The sequence below is a fragment of the Oncorhynchus mykiss genome, chromosome 8 (assembly GCF_057628025.1).
Source record: "Oncorhynchus mykiss isolate SJ-2025 chromosome 8, ASM5762802v1, whole genome shotgun sequence".
NCBI lineage: Eukaryota > Metazoa > Chordata > Actinopteri > Salmoniformes > Salmonidae > Oncorhynchus > Oncorhynchus mykiss.
Genome location: NC_143029.1, coordinates 34717493 through 34739536, shown reverse-complemented (window position 1 = coordinate 34739536; position 22044 = coordinate 34717493). Strand labels below are relative to the sequence as shown.

Here is a 22044-nt window from a genome sequence, read left to right as displayed (position 1 = left end):
CTTCGGGAAATTGTAGGTGGTGTAACAAATATATATATTTCTTTAAGTGAGAATAATTGCCTACATTCCAATATCCTCGTACCAGTATAGAATACACGCCTAAGCATTTGATTATAAGACACTAGGGGTGTCAAATACTAATAACTGTTGCTGCCATGCTATGTTGTCATTTTAGGTCTCTATGTAGTGTTGTCTCACTTGTGATGTGTTTTGTTCCATTTTTTAAAATGTAATACATTTTTAATCCCATCCTGTCCCCGCAAGAGGACTTTTGCCAGGCCGTCATTGTATATAAGAATTTGTTCTCAACTGACTATGCCTACCTAAATAAAGGTTAAATGAAATGACTCATACAACGCATGACTGCAGGCTAAAATCGTACCCATGGGCTCATTCTAAATGGTAGGCTTGGTACAGAGCCAATACAAACAGGTCTGGTGTTTGATTTGTAAATATTATCTCAGGGTTGATGTGCTGTGGTGTAGAGATGTATTAAAAAGGTAATCTCCAGATTTTGAGTGATGGAGATTTGAGACTGAAACCTTGATAAGTGATTTGTGTCCACGGATACCGAACTAAATAAGAGGGATATGAGATGCAATCCATCAAGGAGTAGTCTCCCGTGGCCATCCTTTCTGATCTCGTCTCATGGGGTTCCAAGGCTAGTCAAGGAGGAATGAGGCAAATCATGAATGCACTCAATGGCTGTTCTTGGATGAAAATATAAAAAACACATTCTTTATTTACCATATATGTTGATGTACACAGCTGTTTTTTTTTTTATAAAAGCGCTCACAAAATGCTAATGTAGGATCACTTCACATTTTTTAAATGCTGTAAAACAAATTGTTTAATTACAAAGCGATAAAAAAATATTATAATTCAAATTCTTAACTGCTCTAAATGCAAAATAGTCACATATTGTAGTCTGTGCCACATCCAAACTGTCTGCAGTAGCTAATAACCTTTGTTTCCTGTATGTACACAGGGGCATCTACCATTTAATAATACACAGATCAAATAAAATAGTAGATAAAGCCATTTAGTACAGGATGTCTACTAAAAGGACACTTGCAGTATTATTCTTTTGAAAAAAAAAAGAAAAAAAGAATGCTTACGTAAAATATAAAGAGGGCTCCAAAGAAACTATAATATTAAAGCCATTTGATATCACCAAAGTGAAGTCCTCGGTTCTCAGGACATTGGAACAGACAGGGTTGGGAACCATTCTACTTTGTCAATTCAGGAAGTCAACTGAAGAGCCAATTCTCTTCTTTGAGAAGCAATGAATTGGAATTTAAGTTTACTTCCTTAATTTATGAAATTGTAAGTGAATTGACCACAACCCTGGAGCCATCCAGTTGTTTGTGCCATCAATAAAGCACTCGAGACTTCCTTCTAGTAATTGTACAGCAAAATAGTTGGGAGTGGAAGGGGATGGCATAAATGGGTGAACGTTATTTCTAAAAAAAAGAAACAAAAAAGAAGCCGCAAAACGTGATCATGGTAGTAAATCTACCATTTGCACATTCAATTTGAACAGGCAAATAATAGAATTTGCAGGCAAAGGAATAGACCCTGCAAGAATCCCGAAGCAGTCTCACACACACAAACATACACAGCAGCACCACCTGGATGGTGAGCTTCTCTACAGAGATACAGCCAGAGTTCTTGTCTGTCTGGGGGCGCAAACAATGGTACTGCAACAGACATCAATACTCTTGATAGAATCTCAAAATGGCACACTATTTCCTATATAGTGCACTACTTTTGATCAAGGTCTATAGGGCTCTAGGGGAATAAGTTGCCATTTGGGATAGATCCTAAATGGAACGGGGAATTAGAGGTTAATTGGGAAGCATCCTTCTATACACGTTATTCATCGGGCACACAGAGGGACTGACAGAACCGAGCAGACTACACAGCATGACTGACTCATTTTGGATATTTTTATTGTTCATGTTTTAAAAATCAGGAAGTCCTTCCATGTTAAGTCATTGGGGCTACTCCACTCTTTAGCTTGACCACCATCGTCATCAGCGTTGTAGATTTAACAATACTCTGGGGCAGTGTGTTTCGACGTCTCTCTCTCTCTGGTCTGTTAGGAAGCTAATAATGAATTTAACATGGTTTGGCCTTCAAATAACGTTAGCCTTCTATTCTTTCCCAGTTTAGCCGATGTCCCCCATGTACAATAAAGGCACTATGAAAAGAAAGGCTTGTGTTCAAATTCGACTCGGTTTCTCCAGACAGAATGGTCTTTATATGGCTGAACTAGCCTACTACTTGCTAACACATAACAGCAACATCAGAAAGAAAGGGGTTTTGGTTATGAAGAGTAGAAAAACCAGCCATGAGTATTCCTCTGTGTGTAGCCCAGTTCAGTTCCTCTTGTCCCACACACTAAAACTCAAAATGGGAGTCTGTAAACACTGAACTATAAAATTAGACCTTGGAGTTTTCACATCAATAACATGACAGGAGTTGGATGACATTGATCAATATTAATGAGGACTGAAAGACTGATGGGGATTGTGAAGTACACAGACAGAGTCTGTGTCTTTTGTTTTTACATGGACAGTAAACTCCAATGGATCCAGAAAACCATTGACCATTGTGTGAACAACCCAAACACACTGCAACCTGGGTCAACTGCCTACAATATCATTCAGATAAAAAAAAGTGAAGTTGGCACCAAACTATGTTTGTACAGACCAGCAGATATCCAGTCGAGGACAGAAGAACCCCTCCCTGTCCCTCAGCCTCAACCTTCCTCAGGCCAGCACATTTAAATCCCCACCACAACTCCATTACAACAACGTCTGTTGACCAACAGTCCGCCGACTGTCCCCCTTGCTTCTCCTCTTATCCAATCATAGCAGAACAAAGAAAAATGCACACAGAGAGAGAAGGGTAAAGCTCATGGCAAAAGCAGATGTAATGGGGCTCTGAGGAAGAAGTACGGCACTTTCCTTTCTATGCTCAAGTAGAGAGAGATGGGAAGAAAATAAAAAGTGGTCTTCAACCAAGCTGCTTCTTCCTTCGCCATTACGTACAGCATGTGCCTATAATACATGTCTGTTCGCCAGTCGGATTTCCAAAGCACATGACATCATTAATGAGAGAAAAAGAACAGAAACAAACCAACAAATAAAAACAAGAAAAGAAAACCTGAGAAATTACCAGAAGGGGGCACCACTGCACCCTAGAGTGCTTTTACAAGACAGCGAGAGCAGAACAGAGGGATAGGGAGGTTGGGCGAGGGAAACAATGTCATGTTTGGTCATGCCATAACGTCCTGTGCCATTGACATCTGTTGCGCAGGGCTGGAGTGGACTGGGGATCAACTGTCATAGTTGGACTGGGCTAAGTAGAGTTTGGTTTGAGCTCCAGATTTTTTCAGCCAGGTCATTCTGTTCTCTTCTCTTCTGTGCTGGTCCGTCTGTCGTGTCCTTCCGTCCGTATCGGACTGTCAGTGTGCATCGGACTGTCAGTGTGAATCGGACTGTACTGTGTGTGGTCTCTAGTGGCCGTCGTGTGGTGTTACCATGTCCTCGGCCCTCCGGTGCGTCTCCAGGGCATTGACGGTGGAAATGTCTTGAGGCAGCTCAGACTTCCTCCTGACCAGCGGACGCTCCTTACGCTCGTTCCTCTGGAGCTATCAGGGACAGGCAGGAACAGAGAGAGAACTGTTAAGCATAGTCCAGTCATACCAAAAGCTACAAAATAGTAAGAAATTGCCAAGCACTCCCATTTTTGGGTGTATTTTCCAAATAGCATGCACAACTTCACGTTGGCTGTTGGCCTATCCAGCACAGTGCCGAAGCTAGCTAACTAGACCCTCCCCCGATTGGTTACTGCTAATTTGCATAAACATGGGACTCATAGTCGTCGACCGCTAAGTTGCTGAATGTATCCTCGTCTCCTCCCCCCATTGTAAAACAAATTATCTCCAGCAGTTTATCGTTAGAGATTGTGCCTGGTGTAATCAAAGCATTGGACTGGTCACACACCCATACTGGTTCCTCTGCACCAAGAAACAGTTACACAGAGTGAGTTCACCCCCTCAAAACAAACGTTCTCTAGTCCTTAATACTCTTCAGTGCCGCTAAAATTCAAATAACAAGTTTCACTAGGTCCATCACGTCTTGACGAGATCTCAACTCAAAGTGATTCATACTGTATTGCTAACTCAGCCCAATCCATCAGTGATCACTAAACCCTCCTAGACATGTAGTAGTCTAGTAGGAAGTGTACACTATGCTGTGCATTGTAGGACAGCGGTTCTCAGCCTTTTCCGGGGACCACCAAATCACTGTCAAAAGCTCTCGAGGACAATCATTCGATGAGTCAAACATATTTTATGTAAAAATATATATATCTTGGCAGTCATATTTTGTAAATATTTGCGTTGAATGTAACAAATTAAAGGCTTATTATTATTATAATAAACAAATGTGCATTGTGATATGTAAAAAAGCTTATAATACTATTAATCCTCCAAACATATTTTTTGGAAGAAAAAACGTTATTATTTTTTTTATATAATAATTTGTATACCACTTGCAGTACCCCTGCGGACCACAGGTTGAAAACAACTGCTGTAGGGTGTACACTAGAGTACGGTGTTTCATTCATTCATGTAAGCTCTCCACTGCCTTTGAAATGTGAGCCTGCCTATATCTGATCCTGTCAATAAGTGCGGCACTCAGCCCTCTCCCTGAACCTGCTCTTCACCTACAACCTAGACTACGTCCCAAATTGCACACTATTCCCCACGTAGTGAACTACTTTTGACCAAGGCCCATGCTACCCTGCTCCTGTTCAAACACACGTCTGTCTCTCCACATATTTAAAAACTGCAACAAGGTGTGAGAGGATCCACAAGATTAGTTCTACTAATGTCACACTGGTGCTACATTTCACACAGTGAGGAAGACACTGCTCTGGACGTTCACGTGAACACACGACAGCATGGAGGTGGTCAGCAGGAAAGGAACACAGTCCCACACCCACAGTACCTGTGTGGCCTCTTCCTCTATAGTCTTCTTCAGCATGTTGAAGTCCTCTATCATTGGTCCGTCTGTCTCCATGGGACTACCCAGGCCTGACTGGTCCACGTACACCAGGAACTAAACATGGGAGAGTGAAAGGGGGAGGATTATAATGAGACACCAGGAAGTAAAACCAGCAAAAAAAAGAGGTGAAGGACTCCCAGAACCAAAGATAATAAATATACCTTTTTAGATAATTTGGTCAAAATATATGATGGCTGTGTGTCCAGTTCTGCTAAGTGGTTGTTGGGCTCTGAGCAATACACAGAGTACAGCCATAGCGTACATCCATTTATCTGTTGCTGCCTGGGCTGTTCTGTCCTGAGATGGGGGACTAGGTGCAGTACTACTGGGTTGAGAGGGGAAGAGACACCGGGGCTGGAGTAACATGCCCGCACAGAGACGAATAATGACGATGCATGCTCACCTGAGGATTGGACTTGGCCAGATTCTCGATCTTCACCCACGCTTCTTCTCGCTCTTTCCACTTGGCCTTCTCTCTGCGCACACACGACGACAGGGGAACAGTCATTTCAGAGTCATGGGCAACATGTGGGTGGATGTTGTAAGTTTAAGGCTTCTTACTTGTTCTTCTCTGCTCGGAACTGCTGTGTGCAGTCGTCGAATAGCTTCTGGTTCATCTCCATGAAGAGCTTCAGGGCATTGTAGATCAGACCGTGGATTGTCCTGTACACACAGACATGCAGAGAGACACGCACACACAAATTCGTATGAACCCAGGAATGCATAACAATAAAACATACAGTTGTTAACTTCCTTATAATAGGGCGGAAAACCGATAGGCAGAAAGAGAGGCAAGCTCCATAGTGGTAGTTAGTTGTTAGCAGAGTGACTCACTTGTTCCAGTGGGTCTTGGAGTTGCGGTAGAGCGAGGGGAACATGATAGGGAGGATTCTGGCGGCATTGTCACTGATCAGACTCATGATGTACTCGTTGTTCCAGTAGTACAGCGCTCTCTCTGCCACCTGACACATGAGGAATCCTTGGTCAGGTAACGTCTTAGCACACATAACCACTAACACACGCACAAGCACGCAACACACAAACAACATAACACACCTGGAAGTGTGGGCTGGACACACACTTGGCCAGCTGTCTGAAGAGGGGCTCCATGACCTTGACAAACTCAGAGGGTTCGATGACATCCAAAATCTCCTCCAGCTCGTTGAGGAACATCACCTCCTTTGGACTGTGGGTCTTTGGCCAGTACTTCAAAAGAGCCATCACTGTCTGTAGGCGAGAAGAGTAGAGCCATACTTTAACACTGCACTAACTAGTCACACACAGGGCTGTTGGTCTTTGGCCAGTACTTTAACAGAGCCATCACTGCCTATGGAGATGATTTACACATGATAACTGAACCAGCATTGGAGCAATGTACTAATCTCAAACAGTGTACTGGTGATTCTTGCCCAGCGAACTGGAAGAGGTCTTACCGGTTCCGTGAGGGTGCTGTCCTTCTCTAGAAACTGCACCACACAGTACGCCAGCTAGAAAGAGACAGAGACACAAAAGAGCATATTAACTACAACTATCATGTTAACAACGCTGACTAGAACTGGAATGAACATGTATTCCAACCTATAACACTGTAGGCCTATATCAAAAGGTTTTGTTCTAAAGTAGGCCTAAGGCTTCTTTAACAGTAATGGGTCTAGATGCTATACCTGCGGGTGATAGACACTAAGGGACTTGACTTTGTGTAAAGGCAGCAACACCTTCAACAGGAATATCTTGTGCTCCTCTTTCAACGGTAAGGCAAACCCATTGATTATGCTGCAAACAGAAAGACAAAAAGGGTTGTGATCAGCAAATCTAATACGGGGAGATTGGCAAAACAACGTAGGCACAAAAACTATTTGAAATAATTACAAATTGACATACCTTCCTAATATTTCCAATAACTCTGCTATTCCATTATGATGTTCCGTTTCATAAATGAAGCTGCAAAGAAATGACAGTTCCATCAATTAAAATTACCAAAGACCCAAGTGAAACAGACTAGTGAAATTAATGGTCATTTAAAAACATTGCCAACAAATAACTAATCTCACAGTGCTGTATTAGGGCTATTTACTCACCTATAAAATATGTTATTTATCTGTTTCCTGATGTACGCTCTCAGGCCCAGGAACTTGCCGTAGATGCGATGCAGAGTGGTCTTTAGAAAGTCCCTTTCCCTGGGGTCTTCACTGTCAAACAGGTCCAATAGCTGTGGAGACAACACAGTGACCTTACAACACCTGTTCACAACACACACAGGGACACAGCCAGTCCCACACAGACATCATCACATCCCATGTGGCTTTACTTCCAGTGAGAAAGGACCCGTGCTTACCTGCATTACAAATTTCTGGTCGATATACTTCTTGGCTACATTTGGTTGAAAGTCTGGAGACTCTAGAAACCGGAGGAAGAACTCGTAGACAAGCTGGAGAAAGAGGAGCAGAGGTGTACACGTCACTGGTATGAAACAGTGTGTGTTCATTCACGTGCGTGCGTGTGTGCGTGCGTGCGTACCTGTAGGTGTGGCCACGCTGCCTCTAGCGTGGGCTCATCCTCCTCCGGGTCAAACTCCGCCCCTGTGGGGTTGGACGATGGAGGCAACGTCCTGAACATGTTCACTGCAAACTGAAGGACAAGGACAGAGATCGGACCTCTTCACCCATCAGCCTGTTTATTCCTGTTCATTTATGTGCTCATTTTTAGATTTCAAAAAATTCTGTCAACGCAGCCAAAAGATGAAGCACAAACCACTACTGCTGCAGACTAGACAGAGGAGAAAGAAATGACACGACCGTCAAGATGACATTTACCTGGCCTCTCGCTCTCCAGCTCTGTCAAAAAAAAAACAAGTAGCCTAGATAGTTGCTTTCTTTTCACCAGTCTCTCAATCTCCCATAACGAATAAGCAGCAGACATCCCTCATCACTCTGGCAGGCTTCTCTTTATCTCACAGCCTTTTCTCTCCTCTCAGAGAACACTACATCCCGCCACACCCCTTGCAGGCCTGAGGTTAGCGTGCACTCACTTGTCAATGTTTACGTTCTGATAACCCATTTTATTTTCCCAGAGTGTGTCACTGTCAGTCTAATGGACCACCAAGGTACATGAACAGGGAGTGCTTTACCAATCTGAAGCTGATACGTCTAACAATAGCGCACTTATCAAAGAGCTGTCCGTTGTGGCCTATTATAACCATAAAGAACACCTTTTACAGTGCGCTTCATCCATCTCTCTCCTTACTTTGATGTTAAAAGCAGTGAATACTTCAAAGTGAAGGGGCAAGAAGGGGAGAACTAAAGTAAACCAAGAACATTGTTATGCCGATTTGGCAGCAACCTTGCATTTTCTGCTGCACTGATCACTGATCAAATAGAGACAGGATCAGGAGAATAGGGGGAAATTTGCACCTCGATCATCCTCGGTTTCCTGCGTAGCATTGAGGCCTGCTTTGATAAACATCAAAGGCTTTAATTCAGACCTGTCTGGCTGACAGGCAAGCAGGCAGCACTTAACATCTGCAGCTATGTTCACACTGGACTCACTTACATTTAGACTACCCCACAGACCCAGTATTTCATTCACTCAGCTACAGGTAGTAGGCGGCCTGGCCTGCTAACCAGGGCTGAACTGAAGGGACAACGAGGAGGCTATATCTGTTAGAGGTAGGTGAACCCAGGATGACGAACACCAATTTGATTTTTTGTCAACTATGTGGACTGAAACAGATTCAGGCCACAGTAGTAGCCCTTGGCTGATAACAGCTAGCAAGTTAATACTGGTAGATAAGAGGCCTAAAGCTAACCGATAAGATTTAAGTCCAGTGAGTGTAAAGGCTTCAGTATGCTTCAATTTAGCTGGCGGCTAGCCGAAGTCGGCTAGGCAAACCGAACGAGTGTGCTTACATACTCCCTTAAAGCAATTGTATTTTGTCATACCCTGGGTTCACATAGTTCATCTGATAGGCACGTCCCATTCCCTACGCCTCAGGAACCAAAATACAATATCTAAATAGAACTGAAGACATAACCTGCAACAGGCAACCTCAACAATGTATTTTTATAATAGCTTCTGACAGTTGAATTGATTGAAATGGTTTATAGCTTTTGTGATTGAGGATGGCAGGGTTATGACGTCAATGAAGCCAGAGACAGAATCATGCACAAAATATTTGTTTGTATGAGGGGCTTATTAGGTCTACCTACACCTGACCCAGGACAAGACCTCTAGGGGGAACACTGGGTTGTCTCTGGTGACCATTAATAGCAAGTTTATGAGGACAGAATCAATGTCGTTGTGGCTAGTCCTATGTTCACCACACAATCAGCATGGAAGGGAAACGGCAAGATAGGCATTTGTAAGTGCATGAGGCAAGGCCTTGTCCACTGTGTGTCTACTGACCACGTGCACCACCTCTGGGTAGATGGGCTCTGTGATGACGTTCCTGTTGTGGGTGATGTACTCCACCATCTCGCTGAGCGCAGCCCGCTTCACCTCCTTCCATTTCAGGTCGCTCAGAGGATCCGACAAAAAGTCAAAGAGGACACAGCACTGACGCAGCTTCTGGACAAACAGCTTCTCCTGCTCCGCCGCAGGGACATCTAGGAGGGGGAGAGAGAGAGAGAGAGAGTCAGATTCATACGTTGTCCCCTCACGAGGGAAATTCCTTTTCACTGCTTGACAAAATACGCAGAACAAACAAATTTGCAGCACAGGCTGTAGGCAAAATAATGAAATGGAGAGGCTGGGGATCCAACTTTTCCTGGACCCTTCTTCCCAATATAGTGATTTCAGGAGGGAGTACATGCAGCTATTTAGGCAAGCATATCAAAACACAAGCAAGACAGACAGGTAGTCGAAGCAGCAATGTTATTTTTTCATTGCAAACATGGTCAAAGCAGGGGGGCAGACAAGCAGTCAAAGTAAGTGTTATTTTCCAGCAATTAAAGGTTACGATATGGCAGCATAACTGTACATCTTTTAATTGCTTTGAGGAGCAGCAGAAGTGATTCCTGGAACCCAAAGAACTGCTGGTGTGTAAACAGTCTAGTTGTTTTCAAGGTCAAAATGTGCAATTGACCATATTATTCACAGGTGGGATCGTCCTTACGACCGGGAAGGAATCTATTTTTCAAATTAAAAAGTTAAGATTTCCCAAAGAAGAATGGCAGCGGGATGCAGTGCCTGCACGGATAGTAACGTTAGCCGCAAGAGGTGGCGGCGCCAGGATGACGTGTAGCACACGGTAAGTTTTTCGAAATGTTTTATTATTATTATTTAAAACATACTTGCAGTGAAAGCGCTCAACAACTACATCACATTAGTCATCTAACAGACTCATATCAGAGCGACACACAGAAGGAACCAGGGTCAACGTCCTGCTCAAGGGCACGTAGACAGATCTCCCACAAGGTCAAAAACAAGGACCCGAACCATCAGCCACCGGCCAAAGCTCCCAACCGCCAGGCCAATATCCTCCCCACAGTTCCCAAGAGCTGCCCCCTTTTTCTTGTAAATAAATACAAATAAATAATTTCCCCATCAATCTAAAAAATACCCCACAATGACAAAGCAAAAAATGGTTTAGAAATTTTTGCAAATTAAATCAACTGAAATATCACATTTGCATAAGTATTCAGACCCTTTACTCAGTACTTGTTGAAGCACTTTGGGCAGCAATTAGTCTGGAGTATTCTTGGGTTTGACGCTACAAGCTTGGCACACCTGTAATTGGGGACTTCCTCCCATTCTTTTCTGCAGATCCAGGTTAGATAGGGAGTGTTGCTGCACAGCTATTTCCAGGTCTCTCCAGAGATGTTTGATCGGGTTCAAGTCCGGGCTCTGGCTGGGCCACTGAAGAACATTCAGAGACTTGTCCCGAAGCCGCCTCTGTGTGGTCTTGGATGGGTGCTTAGAATCATTGTCCTGTTGGAAGGTGAACCTTCGCCCCAGTCTAAGGTCCTGAGGGCTCTGGAGCAGGTTTATCAAGGATCTCTCCCTATTTGCTCCGCTCATCTTTCCCTCGATTCTGACTAGTCTCCCAGTCCCTGCCCTGAAAAACATTCCCACTGTGTTCTTGGGGACCTTCAATGCTGCAGAAATGTCCCGGTACCCTTCCCCAGATCTGTCTCGACACAATCCTGTCTCAGTGCTCTACGGACAATTCCTTTGATCTCACGGCTTGGTTTTTGCTCTGACATCCACTGTGGGGACCTTATGTAGACATGTGTGCCTTCCCAAATTATATGTCCAATAAATTGAATTGACCACAGGTGGACTCCAAGTTATAGAAACATCAAGGATGATCAATGGAAACAGGGAGCACTTGAGCTCAATTTCTAGGGTCTAAATACTTACGTAAATAAGGTGTTTATTATTTCTAATACATTTGCTAAACATTATAAAAACCTGTTTTCGCTTTGTCATTATGGGGTAGTGTGTGTAGATAGATGAGGAAATCGCTTTATTTAATTAACTTTAGAAGAATAAGACAAACGTAGCAAAATGTGGAAAAATTAAAGTGGCCGAACACTGTAGGTGGTGGTCTTCGCATGATATGAAAGTGTTCATTCTTTGACTTCAGTATAGTGAATTTTATGGTAATTTAACTGATGGGATTAGTATTGACCTTGTGGGCATGTGCAATGCATGTGGCTTGTCATTTCTATACTGAAACAGGACTAATACATTTTCAAGATTTCTCATCTAAATGTAAACAGTTATCCATTTTAAAATGATAGACGTAGTTAAAGCACTCACATCTAAGGTAATGTGTGTAGGAATCATTTGATGATAACTTCATTAAAAAAAGAAAAAGGCTGATATTGGAAAGATGAGTGTGTGGGTTTTTCATTTTATGAGGCTGTGTGGAAGAATAACCGATTTGACTTCGCCAGCTCCTGTACATGCAGTCATGAAATGTATTTGTGCAAGCCCTACCCTAGCTACAAATGTTAAAGCCAGATAATGTGATTTAACCCCAAAATGTTGGTATCCATTATACTGGGAGTTACAGGGTTTGCCTACACAAAACGTCAGATATTTCAACTAACCTGGTATTGGCGATATTATCTTTGTTCTCAATTCATGGAAACAGAGTCTCAATGTCCATGTCCAGTTGCAGGGGGCCCATTTTAACTTAGAAAATGCTCTGTTACTAAAATAAATACATTTTTGCCCCATGAAGTAATCAAACAACGTGTACGCCACCATCTTGTCTATTTTCAAATATTCTCTCATTGTAAGAGACAGGTGAGTGTCATGAATTAGGGTGGAGCCACCGGTCTCAATCAATGAGACCGCGTATACATTGTTGGATTACTTCATGGAGCAACAACAACATTTAATAACGGGGGCCTTTTCTATTTTAAAAACGGAACCCCTGCAACTGGACACTGACATTGAGAATCCCGTTTTGGTTAAATCACATTATTTGGTGTGAAATCTGTAGCTAGCCTTACCCTCGTAATGAAAGTAGGCCTTAAGGGGTGACACACAGGAGACATTATTAGCAAATACCACAATTGTGAGGGTGTGTAGAAAGGAATATTTGAAGGTTAATTTGATTTAATTGCAAAATACAAAAATCACCAAATGCTGCTTGAAATAAAGTTAATATTATGTACCATCCTTGTGTGCAGTTCAAATTTAACACCACAAGGTGTCAGTGCTAGCATCTGTATAGTGTAGCTTTACTGTAAACAAACCACTGTCTAGATCTCGTAAGGTGGTCGATAATACATGACTAGAGCAAGCGGTTCATTATCCCAGAGAGGTTATGAGGGACGGTAGCGTCCCACCTCGCCAACAGCCAGTGAAAGTGCAGGGCGCCAAATTCAAAACAAGAATCTCAATTAAAATTCCTCAAGCATCCAAGTATTGTACACCAGATAAAAGATAAAATTCTCGTTGTTCCAGCCACAGTGTGATTTCAAAAGGGCTTTACAGCAAAAGCTCCACAAACGATTATGTTAGGTCACCACCAACTCACAGAAAAACCCAGTCATTTTTCCAGCCGAAGAGAGGAGTCACAAAAAGCACAAATAGAGATAAAAATGAATCACTAACCTTTGATGATCATCAGGACTTCATGTATGTTTTGTTCGCTAAAGTGCATATTTATACCCCAAAAATATTTTACATTGGCGCGTTAGGTTCAGTAGTTCTAAAACATGCGGTGATTGTGCAGAGAGCCACATCAATTTACAGAAATACTCATCATAAATGTTGATGAAAATACAAGTCTTTACATGGAATTAGAGATATACTTCTCCTTAATGCAACCGCTGGGTCAGATATCAAAAACACGTTACGGAAAAAGCAACAAAAACAAAAAGACAAAGCAGCCAAAAAGATATCCGCCATTTTGTGTAGTCAACATTAGTCAGAAATAGCATTATAAATATTCACTTACCTTTGATGATCTTCATTAGAATGCACTCCCAGAAATCGCAGTTCCACAATACATTTTTGTGTTGTTCGATAATATCCATCATTTACATCCAAATAGCTTCTTTTGTTAGGGCGTTTGGTAAACAAATCCAAACACGCGTTCAGGTCCAGCCGAACGTTGGACAAAAAGTTATTACAGGTCGTAGAAACTTGTCAAACTAAGTATAGAATCAAATCTTTAGGCTGTTTTTAATCATAAATCTTCAATAATCTTTTAATCATAAATCTTCAATCATCTTCCAACCGGAGAATTACATTGTCTGTAGAAAAGCAATGGAACGAGAGCTACCTCATGTGAATGCGCGTCACTGAGGCTGCTGCCAGACACCTGGCTCAATCCCCTCTCATTCGCCCCCACTTCACAGTAGAAGCCTCAAACAAAGTTCTAAAGACTTGACATCGAATGGAAGCCGTAGGAAGTGCAATATGACCCCATTTACACGGTATATTGGGATGGCAAAGAGTTGAAAAACTACAAACCTCAGATTTCCCACTTCCTGGTGTGATTTTTCTCAGGTTTTCGACTGCCATATGAGTTCTGTTACACTCACAGACATCATTCAAACAGTTTTAGAAACTTCCGAGTGTTTTCTATCCAATACTACTAATAATATGCATATATTAGCATCAGGGACAGAGTAGCAGGCAGTTTACTCTGGGCACCTTATTCAGCCAAGCTACTCAATACTTCCCCCTGTCACGAAGAAGTTAAAACTACAGTACGTTTTTGTAATACTATGAAGGCCAAAGGGCTCATTTTGACCCAATATTAATTTAACATTTAAAATGTATTTATGTCCCCACCATCCTTGACTTTTCCCTAAGTCTATTTAACACACGTATGTTAGAATTTCAATATCACAATCAATGTGTTATAAGCAGTTAAGAGGACATGTCAATCGAAACATCACATGCAGGTAAAATGGTTACATTTATATATAGTATCAGAAAGAACATATTCTGAGATTTCCAAAACACTTACCATTGCCAAGTAACTCAATATGTTCCATGCGCTCCACAAGTGAGCACACGGCAATAAACAGCGTACAGTAACAAACTGATGAAAATGGTAGTTTAGATTAATTTTTTCCTTATGTTACCCAAGACCTTCATAAACACAAGCAAAATATTATTCTCCCCGTAGCATACATGAAATGTATTTATTACTATTAGAATGTTGAGTAAAAATGACTACTCATTGGCCTCAACGGGGGTACAAAGAGACCAAACTTTTCTAGTGTTAATAGAAACTAAGTGGTAAATACACCTGGGCAAAATATAGTTGCATTTTGGAGGAAGCAGACGAAGAGCTGATTGACGAGGTGTTGATAACGAGCAGCAGTAAATACCCCACTAACTTTTGATGTAAACAATGTGGCCGTCACACTAGCTCTGTGGTGTTATTTGCTGTGCTAATCACAAACACCATCGCAACACATCACACCCAAGTATCATGATAATATCGTTTCGTGAGGTCCCTGGCATTTCCCAGCCCTAAAGTACAACACTAGTGCTTAAAACATATTGCTTTGTGGCAAAACAATATGTAGACTAAGGATATTATGCTACTGCAATATCCTTAGTTACAACAGAGAAGGTTGTAGCCTAAATCCCCCTACAAAACGTATTTATTTTTGGAAGGTCAATTCAAATAGCCGCTGGGTTTTTATTTCTGTTGTTCAGAAATTTGAGGCAGAAACATAGGCTACATCATGTTGATCAAATTGGTTGAAGGTTCAGAAGACGGTGAGTAAAGAGAGAAACGTGAAGGCGCAGGTTGAGCAGCAGATACATAAGAAATGTGATGAGGGGGAGGGTGGGCAGCAGCTTCCTAAAAAAGTGTAAAATAACATGCACAGAACGGGAATGAGCAAATGATTGATACTCTAATAGTAGGCAGTCTCAGACCCTGAGGCACTCCTGACAACAGTGCTTGCTGAATGAATACAAAATGTAAAACACTTTCAATCATGCTCCAGGAGAACAGAGCGTGACAGCCACCACAGAACCATTAACTCACAAATAGCCACTCGTTATCAGTCTCATTTTTCTGGATGAACGCTCACCTCATGTAGATAGCTAGCTATTGCACACTCATCATTGCCGAGCAGCAGCCTTCTGTGCACTGTGCATGAAAGCACTTTATACATCTAGTCCCCCATTTAAAAATGTATAAAAGTATTTATTAAAGAAGTAAAAAGTACTATTTGGTCCCTTATTCCTTACACACAATGACTATCAAGCTTGTGACTCTACAAACTTGTTTGGTACATTTAAAGCTTGTTTTGGTTGTGTTTCAGATTATGTTTTGTCCAATAGGAAGTGAACGATAAATAATGGTGTCATTTTTATTGTATGTAAGCATGAATGTGGTTCCTACCATGAATACGGATAACAATGACAATCGTGAATGGTGATGAGTGAGAAAGTTAGAGGGACCCTGGCGGCAGGTAGCCTAGCAGTTAAAAGCATTGGGCCAGTAACCTAAAAGGTCAGTACTTATTGCGCAAAACATGCCCCAAAACAGAATTAAAACCAACTGCGAATGTATCCAACTTGTATCCAGTTTGTGGAGTCACAAGCTTGATGTAGTCATTGCGTGCTAGGAATATGGTACACTAACATGCTGACCAGACTGTGCGCCATTGCGCACATGTTGATTTTTCCCACCCCCAACAGACGTGATCAGGACATGCAGGTTGAAATATCAAAACAAACTCTGAACCAACTATATTCATTTGGGGACAGGTCGAAACACATTAAACATTCATGGCAATTTAGCTAGCTAACTTGCTATTGCTAGCTAATTCGTCCTGGGATATAAACATTGGGTTGTTATTTTACCTGAAATGCACTAGGTCCTCTACTCCGACAATTAATCCACAGATAAAATGGTAAACAGTTAGTTTTTTACTAATCTCTCTTCCTTCAGGCTTCTTCTTTGGACTTTATATGGCGGTTAGCAACCAACTATAAGGTGCATTACCACCACCAACTGGACTGGAGTGTGGACCTCAGTTCATCTTTCAATCACCCACATGTGTATATGCTCCTAAAAACCAATGAGGAGATGGGTGAGGTGGGACTTTCAGCGCAACAAGCTTCACATATAGAACCAAGTCATATTTTAGCGCCTGGCTACGCAGACGGACGTGAGCAGTGTGGGTGCAATGATTGAATAACATGTACAGTACCAGTCAAAAGGTTTGGAAAAGCATTCGAGGTGAAGATGGTTGAGAGAATGACTACTTTGAATTCTCAAATATATTTTGATTTGATTAACACTTTTTTGGTTTCTACATGATGCCATTGTTTTGATGTCTTCACTATTATTCTACAATGTAGAATATAGTAAAGATATTTTTTTTTAAATGAAATGAGAAGGTGTCCAAACTTTTGACTGGTGTACATTTATTTTGCAACACTTGCGGTGTGGTCAGCATTTATGTGAAATTTGTCCAAACACTTATGACTTCTTTAAAATGGGGGACTAGATATATAAATTGCTGTCATTTGTAGAGTAAAGTCAGATATTTATGACAATACCCTTAACTTCTTGGTGACGGGGCAGTATTTTCACGTCCGGATGAAATGCATGCCCAAATTCAACTGCCTGCTACTCATCCCCAGAAGATAAGCTATACATATTATTAGTAGATTTGGATAGAAAACTCTGAAGTTTCTAAAGCTGTTTGAATCATGTCGGAGTATAACAGAACTTATTTAGCAGGCGAAACCGAGGACAAACCATGCAGATATATATATATATATATATTTTTTTTTTTTTTTTTGAGGTCACTCTTTTCAATGCGTTTTCATTGGGAATCCAGATTTCTAAGGGACCTTCTTGCAAGCCCTATCGCTTCCACTGGATGTCAGTCTTTAGAAATTGGTTGAGGTTATTCCTTTGTGTAATGAAGAAGTACAGCCATCTTGAAAAAGGGTAATTTGAAGTGTACTGTTAGAGGCGCGAGACCAGAAAGCATGCTACAGTTTGTTTTCTTCCTGTATTGAACACAGATCATCCAGTCTTTAATTTTATAGATTATTTACATTAATTTACAAAAGTAGTTTGAAATGTTTTGGCAAAGTTTACAGGCAACTTTTGAGATTTTGTAGTCACGTTGAGCAAGTTGGAACCAGTGTTTTTCTGGATCAAAGGCGCCAAATAAATGGACATTTCAGATACATACATACATACATACATACATACATACATACATACATACATACAGCTCAAAAAAAAGGGAACACTAAAATAACATCCTAGATCTGAACGAATTAAATATTCTTATTAAATACTTTAAAAAATAATAATAATAATTACATAGTTGAACGTGCTGACAAAAATCACACAAAAATGATCAATGGAAATCAAATTCATCAACCCATGGCCACACTACAGGCTGATCCAACTGATGTAATGTCCTTAAAACAAGCCAAAATGAGGCTCAGTAGTGTGTGTGGCCTCCACGTAACTGTACGACCTCCCTACAATGCCTGGGCATGCTCCTGATGAGATGGCGGATGGCCTCCTGAGGGATCTCCTCCCAGATCTGGACTAAAGCATCCGCCAACTCCTGGACAGTCTGTGGTTGGTGGATGAAGCGAGACATGATGTCCCAGATGTGCTCAATTGGATTCAGGTCTGGGAACGGGCAGGCCAGTCCATAGCATCAATGCCATCCTCTTGCAGGAACTGCTGACACACTCCAGCCACAGGAGGTCTAGCATAGTCTTGCATTAGGAGGAACCCAGGGCCGACCGCACCAGCATATGGTCTCACAGGGGGTCTGGGGATCTCATCTCGGTACCTAATGGCAGTCAGGCTACCTCTGGCGAGCACATGGAAATGCCACCCCACACCATGACTGACCCACCACCAAACCGGTCATGCTGGAGGATGTTGCAGGCAGCAGAACATTCTCCATGCAGTCTCCAGACTCTGTCACATGTGCTCAGTGTGAACCTGCTTTCATCTGTGAAGAGCACAGGGCGCCAGTGGCGAATTTGCCAATCTTGGTGTTCTCTAGGAAAAGCCAAAAGTCCTTCACGGTATTGGGCTGTAAGCACAACCCCCGCCTGTAGACGTCGGGCCCTCATACCACCCTCATGGAGTCTGTTTCTGACTGTTTGAGCAGACACATGCACATTTGTGGCCTGCTGGAGGTCATTTTGCAGGGCTCTGGCAGTGCTCCTCCTCCTTGCACAAAGGCGGAGGTAGCGGTCCTGCTGCTGGGTTGTTGCCTTCCTACGGCCTCCTCCACGTCTCCTGATGTACTGGCCTGTCTCCTGGTAGCGCCTCCATGCTCTGGACACTACGCTGACAGACACAGCGAACCTTCTTGCCACAGCTCGCATTGATGTGCCATCCTGGATGAGCTGCACTACCTGAGCCACTTGTGTGGGTTGTAGACTCAGTCTCATGTACTACTAGAGTGAAAGCACCGCCAGCATTCAAAAGTAACCAAAACATCAGCCAGGAAGCATAGGAACTGAGAAGTGGTCTGTGGTCCCCACCTGTAGAACCACTCCTTTGTTGGGGGTGTCTTGCTAATTGCCTATAATTTCCACCTGTTGTCTATTCCATTTGCACAACAGCATGTGAAATTTATTGTCAATCAGTGTTGCTTCCTAAGTGGACAGTTTGATTTCACAGAAGTGTGATTGACTTGGAGTTACATTGTGTTGTTTAAGTGTTCCCTTTATTTTTTTGAGCAGTGTATATATAGATGGAATTAATCGAACAAAATTACCATTTGTGATCGTTAGCCTCGTTTGCTTTCGCCGAAAAGCCTTATTGAAATCTGACATGTTGGCTGGATTCCCAACAAGTGTAGCTTTAATTTGCTATCTTGCATGTGATTTAATGAAAGTTTGATTTTTATAGTAATTTATTTGAATTTGGCACTCTGCATTTTCCCTGGCATATCCCAGAGAGCTTAAATAAAAAGGTGACAATCTGTACAGTCACCTCATGAAACATTTGATGTGTTTGGACATCAAATGTGAATTGACATATGTAGGGGAGTGTATACAGATATGCTGGATATAGGCTAAACCCTAACACAAAAATTCCATAACATAACTAAGCCTAAACCTGTGTTTTTCACAAAGTAAAAATACACTACCCGACAGCCCTGTTTTTTTTTTTTTTTTTTTTTTTTTCACCTTTATTTAACCAGGTAGGCTAGTTGAGAACAAGTTCTCATTTGCAACTGCGACCTGGCCAAGATAAGGCATAGCAGTGTGAACAGACAACACAGAGTTACACATGGAGTAAACAATTAACAAGTCAATAACACAGTAGAAAAAAGGGGAGTCTATATATACATTGTGTGCAAAAGGCATGAGAAGGTAGGCAAATAATTACAATTATGCAGATTAACACTGGCGTGATAAATGATCAGATGGTTATGTAAAGGTAGAGATAGAGATATTGGTGTGCAAAAGAGCAGAAAAATAAATAAATAAAAACAGTATGGGGATGAGGTAGGTGAAAATGGGTGGGCTATTTACCAATAGACTATGTACAGCTGCAGCGATCGGTTAGCTGCTCAGATAGCAGATGTTTGAAGTTGGTGAGGGAGATAAAAGTTTCCAACTTCAGCGAGTTTTGCAATTCGTTCCAATCACAGGCAGCAGAGAACTGGAACGAAAGGCGGCCAAATGAGGTGTTGGCTTTAGGGATGATCAGTGAGATACACCTGCTGGAGCGCGTGCTACGGATGGGTGTTGCCAACGTAACCAGTGAACTGAGATAAGGCGGAGCTTTACCTAGCATGGACTTGTAGATGACCTGGAGCCAGTGGGTCTGGCGACGAATATGTAGCGAGGGCCAGCCGACTAGAGCATACAAGTCGCAGTGGTGGGTGGTATAAGGTGCTTTAGTGACAAAACGGATGGCACTGTGATAAACTGCATCCAGTTTGCTGAGTAGAGTGTTGGAAGCAATTTTGTAGATGACATCGCCGAAGTCGAGGATCGGTAGGATAGTCAGTTTTACTAGGGTAAGTTTGGCGGCGTGAGTGAAGGAGGCTTTGTTGCGGAATAGAAAGCCGACTCTTGATTTGATTTTCGATTGGAGATGTTTGATATGGGTCTGGAAGGAGAGTTTAGAGTCTAGCCAGACACCTAGGTACTTATAGATGTCCACATATTCAAGGTCGGAACCATCCAGGGTGGTGATGCTGGTCAGGCGTGCGGGTGCAGGCAGCGAACGGTTGAAAAGCATGCATTTGGTTTTACTAGCGTTTAAGAGCAGTTGGAGGCCACGGAAGGAGTGCTGTATGGCATTGAAGCTCGTTTGGAGGTTAGATAGCACAGTGTCCAAGGACGGGCCGGAAGTATATAGAATGGTGTCGTCTGCGTAGAGGTGGATCAGGGAATCGCCCGCAGCATGAGAAACATCATTGATATATACAGAGAAAAGAGTCGTTGTGTTCTAACATGTCCCTGTCAATCTCCTGTTTCCCAACACTGCTTCTGCTATGGTACATGCCGGTGTGTTGAGGCACATGTTGCGCTAACACGGTTGTCCTATGATCCTCCGTGCCTACCGTACCCCTGCTCTCCTTACAACAGCATTAGGGTTTCTCAACACGCCTAAAACATTAAGGGATGCGCTGTGGCGCCACACACAGCTAACAGACAGACACGGGCACATGTCCTTTATGCCCCCACAGGTATTTACAGTTTAAGAGAAAGCATCTGAACATTTGACGGGTGTAAAAGGCAAGAGATCAGGGATCCGCTTCATCAGAACTCCCAGTGAACACAAGCACATCTGAAGGGTGGTTGTTGCACAGACCCAGATTCAGCCAAGGCACTTGCAGTGGAAAGTCTGTTGAAAAAAACATTTAACTCCAGTAACAAGCTTAAACTGAGTCTCTGCAACAGCCCCGTAGTGTGGCTAGAAGTGCCTGCTCTCAATACTTTAGGCCAAGATGAAAGTGTGGAGTGCCCTCCCTAAACAAACTGCTTTGAATGTTTGCACCATTTAGATGCCAAATAATGGCATACATGCATTTTTCATGACTAGGTATAGTAACAAGTCCCCACCTCGAAGCCAAAATGGCAGTGTCACTGCTAAACTATTCGCAACAGTGCCAGTGGCCATTAGCTTCTATGAATATTTGAACGAGTGCTGATGCTCAATGCATTAACCCCACAAAAAATGTAATGACATCCGAGGCCGCAGGTGTCTTAGCATAATTTACAGTACTAGTCAAAAGTCTGGACACCTACTCATTCAAGGGTTTTTATTTTTTTATATATTCTACATTGTAGAATAGTGAAGACATCAAAACTATGAAATAACATATGGAATCATGTAGCAACCAAAAACAGGTTAATCAAATCAAAATAATGTTCAATTTTAAATTCTCGAAGTAGCCACCTGTTGCCTTGATAACAGTTTGCACTCTTGGCATTCTCTCAAGCAGCTTCACCTGGAATGCTTTTCCAACAGTCTTGAAGGAGCTCCCACATATGGTGAGCACTTGTTGGCTGCTTT

General features: G+C 42.3%; 1 protein-coding gene across 3 annotated transcripts in view; it reads right to left on the bottom strand.

Moving 5' to 3' along the window:
* Positions 1 to 711: 711 nt before the first annotated feature.
* Positions 712 to 22044, bottom strand: part of LOC110529847 (serine/threonine-protein phosphatase 2A 56 kDa regulatory subunit gamma isoform) — a 41818-nt gene continuing 20485 nt past the window's right edge. For all 3 annotated transcript variants that reach the window (XM_021612445.3, XM_021612446.3, XM_021612448.3), the window contains 13 exons: positions 9480 to 9679; positions 7596 to 7706; positions 7414 to 7506; positions 7157 to 7287; positions 6960 to 7019; positions 6743 to 6851; positions 6512 to 6565; positions 6135 to 6305; positions 5913 to 6040; positions 5640 to 5741; positions 5482 to 5554; positions 5022 to 5132; positions 712 to 3658 (listed from right to left, as the gene is read on the bottom strand). In XM_021612445.3, coding sequence (XP_021468120.1) covers positions 3524 to 3658; positions 5022 to 5132; positions 5482 to 5554; positions 5640 to 5741; positions 5913 to 6040; positions 6135 to 6305; positions 6512 to 6565; positions 6743 to 6851; positions 6960 to 7019; positions 7157 to 7287; positions 7414 to 7506; positions 7596 to 7706; positions 9480 to 9679 — 1478 coding nt within the window. In that variant the 3' untranslated portion in view covers positions 712 to 3523. The remainder of the gene's footprint in view (positions 3659 to 5021; positions 5133 to 5481; positions 5555 to 5639; positions 5742 to 5912; positions 6041 to 6134; positions 6306 to 6511; positions 6566 to 6742; positions 6852 to 6959; positions 7020 to 7156; positions 7288 to 7413; positions 7507 to 7595; positions 7707 to 9479; positions 9680 to 22044) is intronic.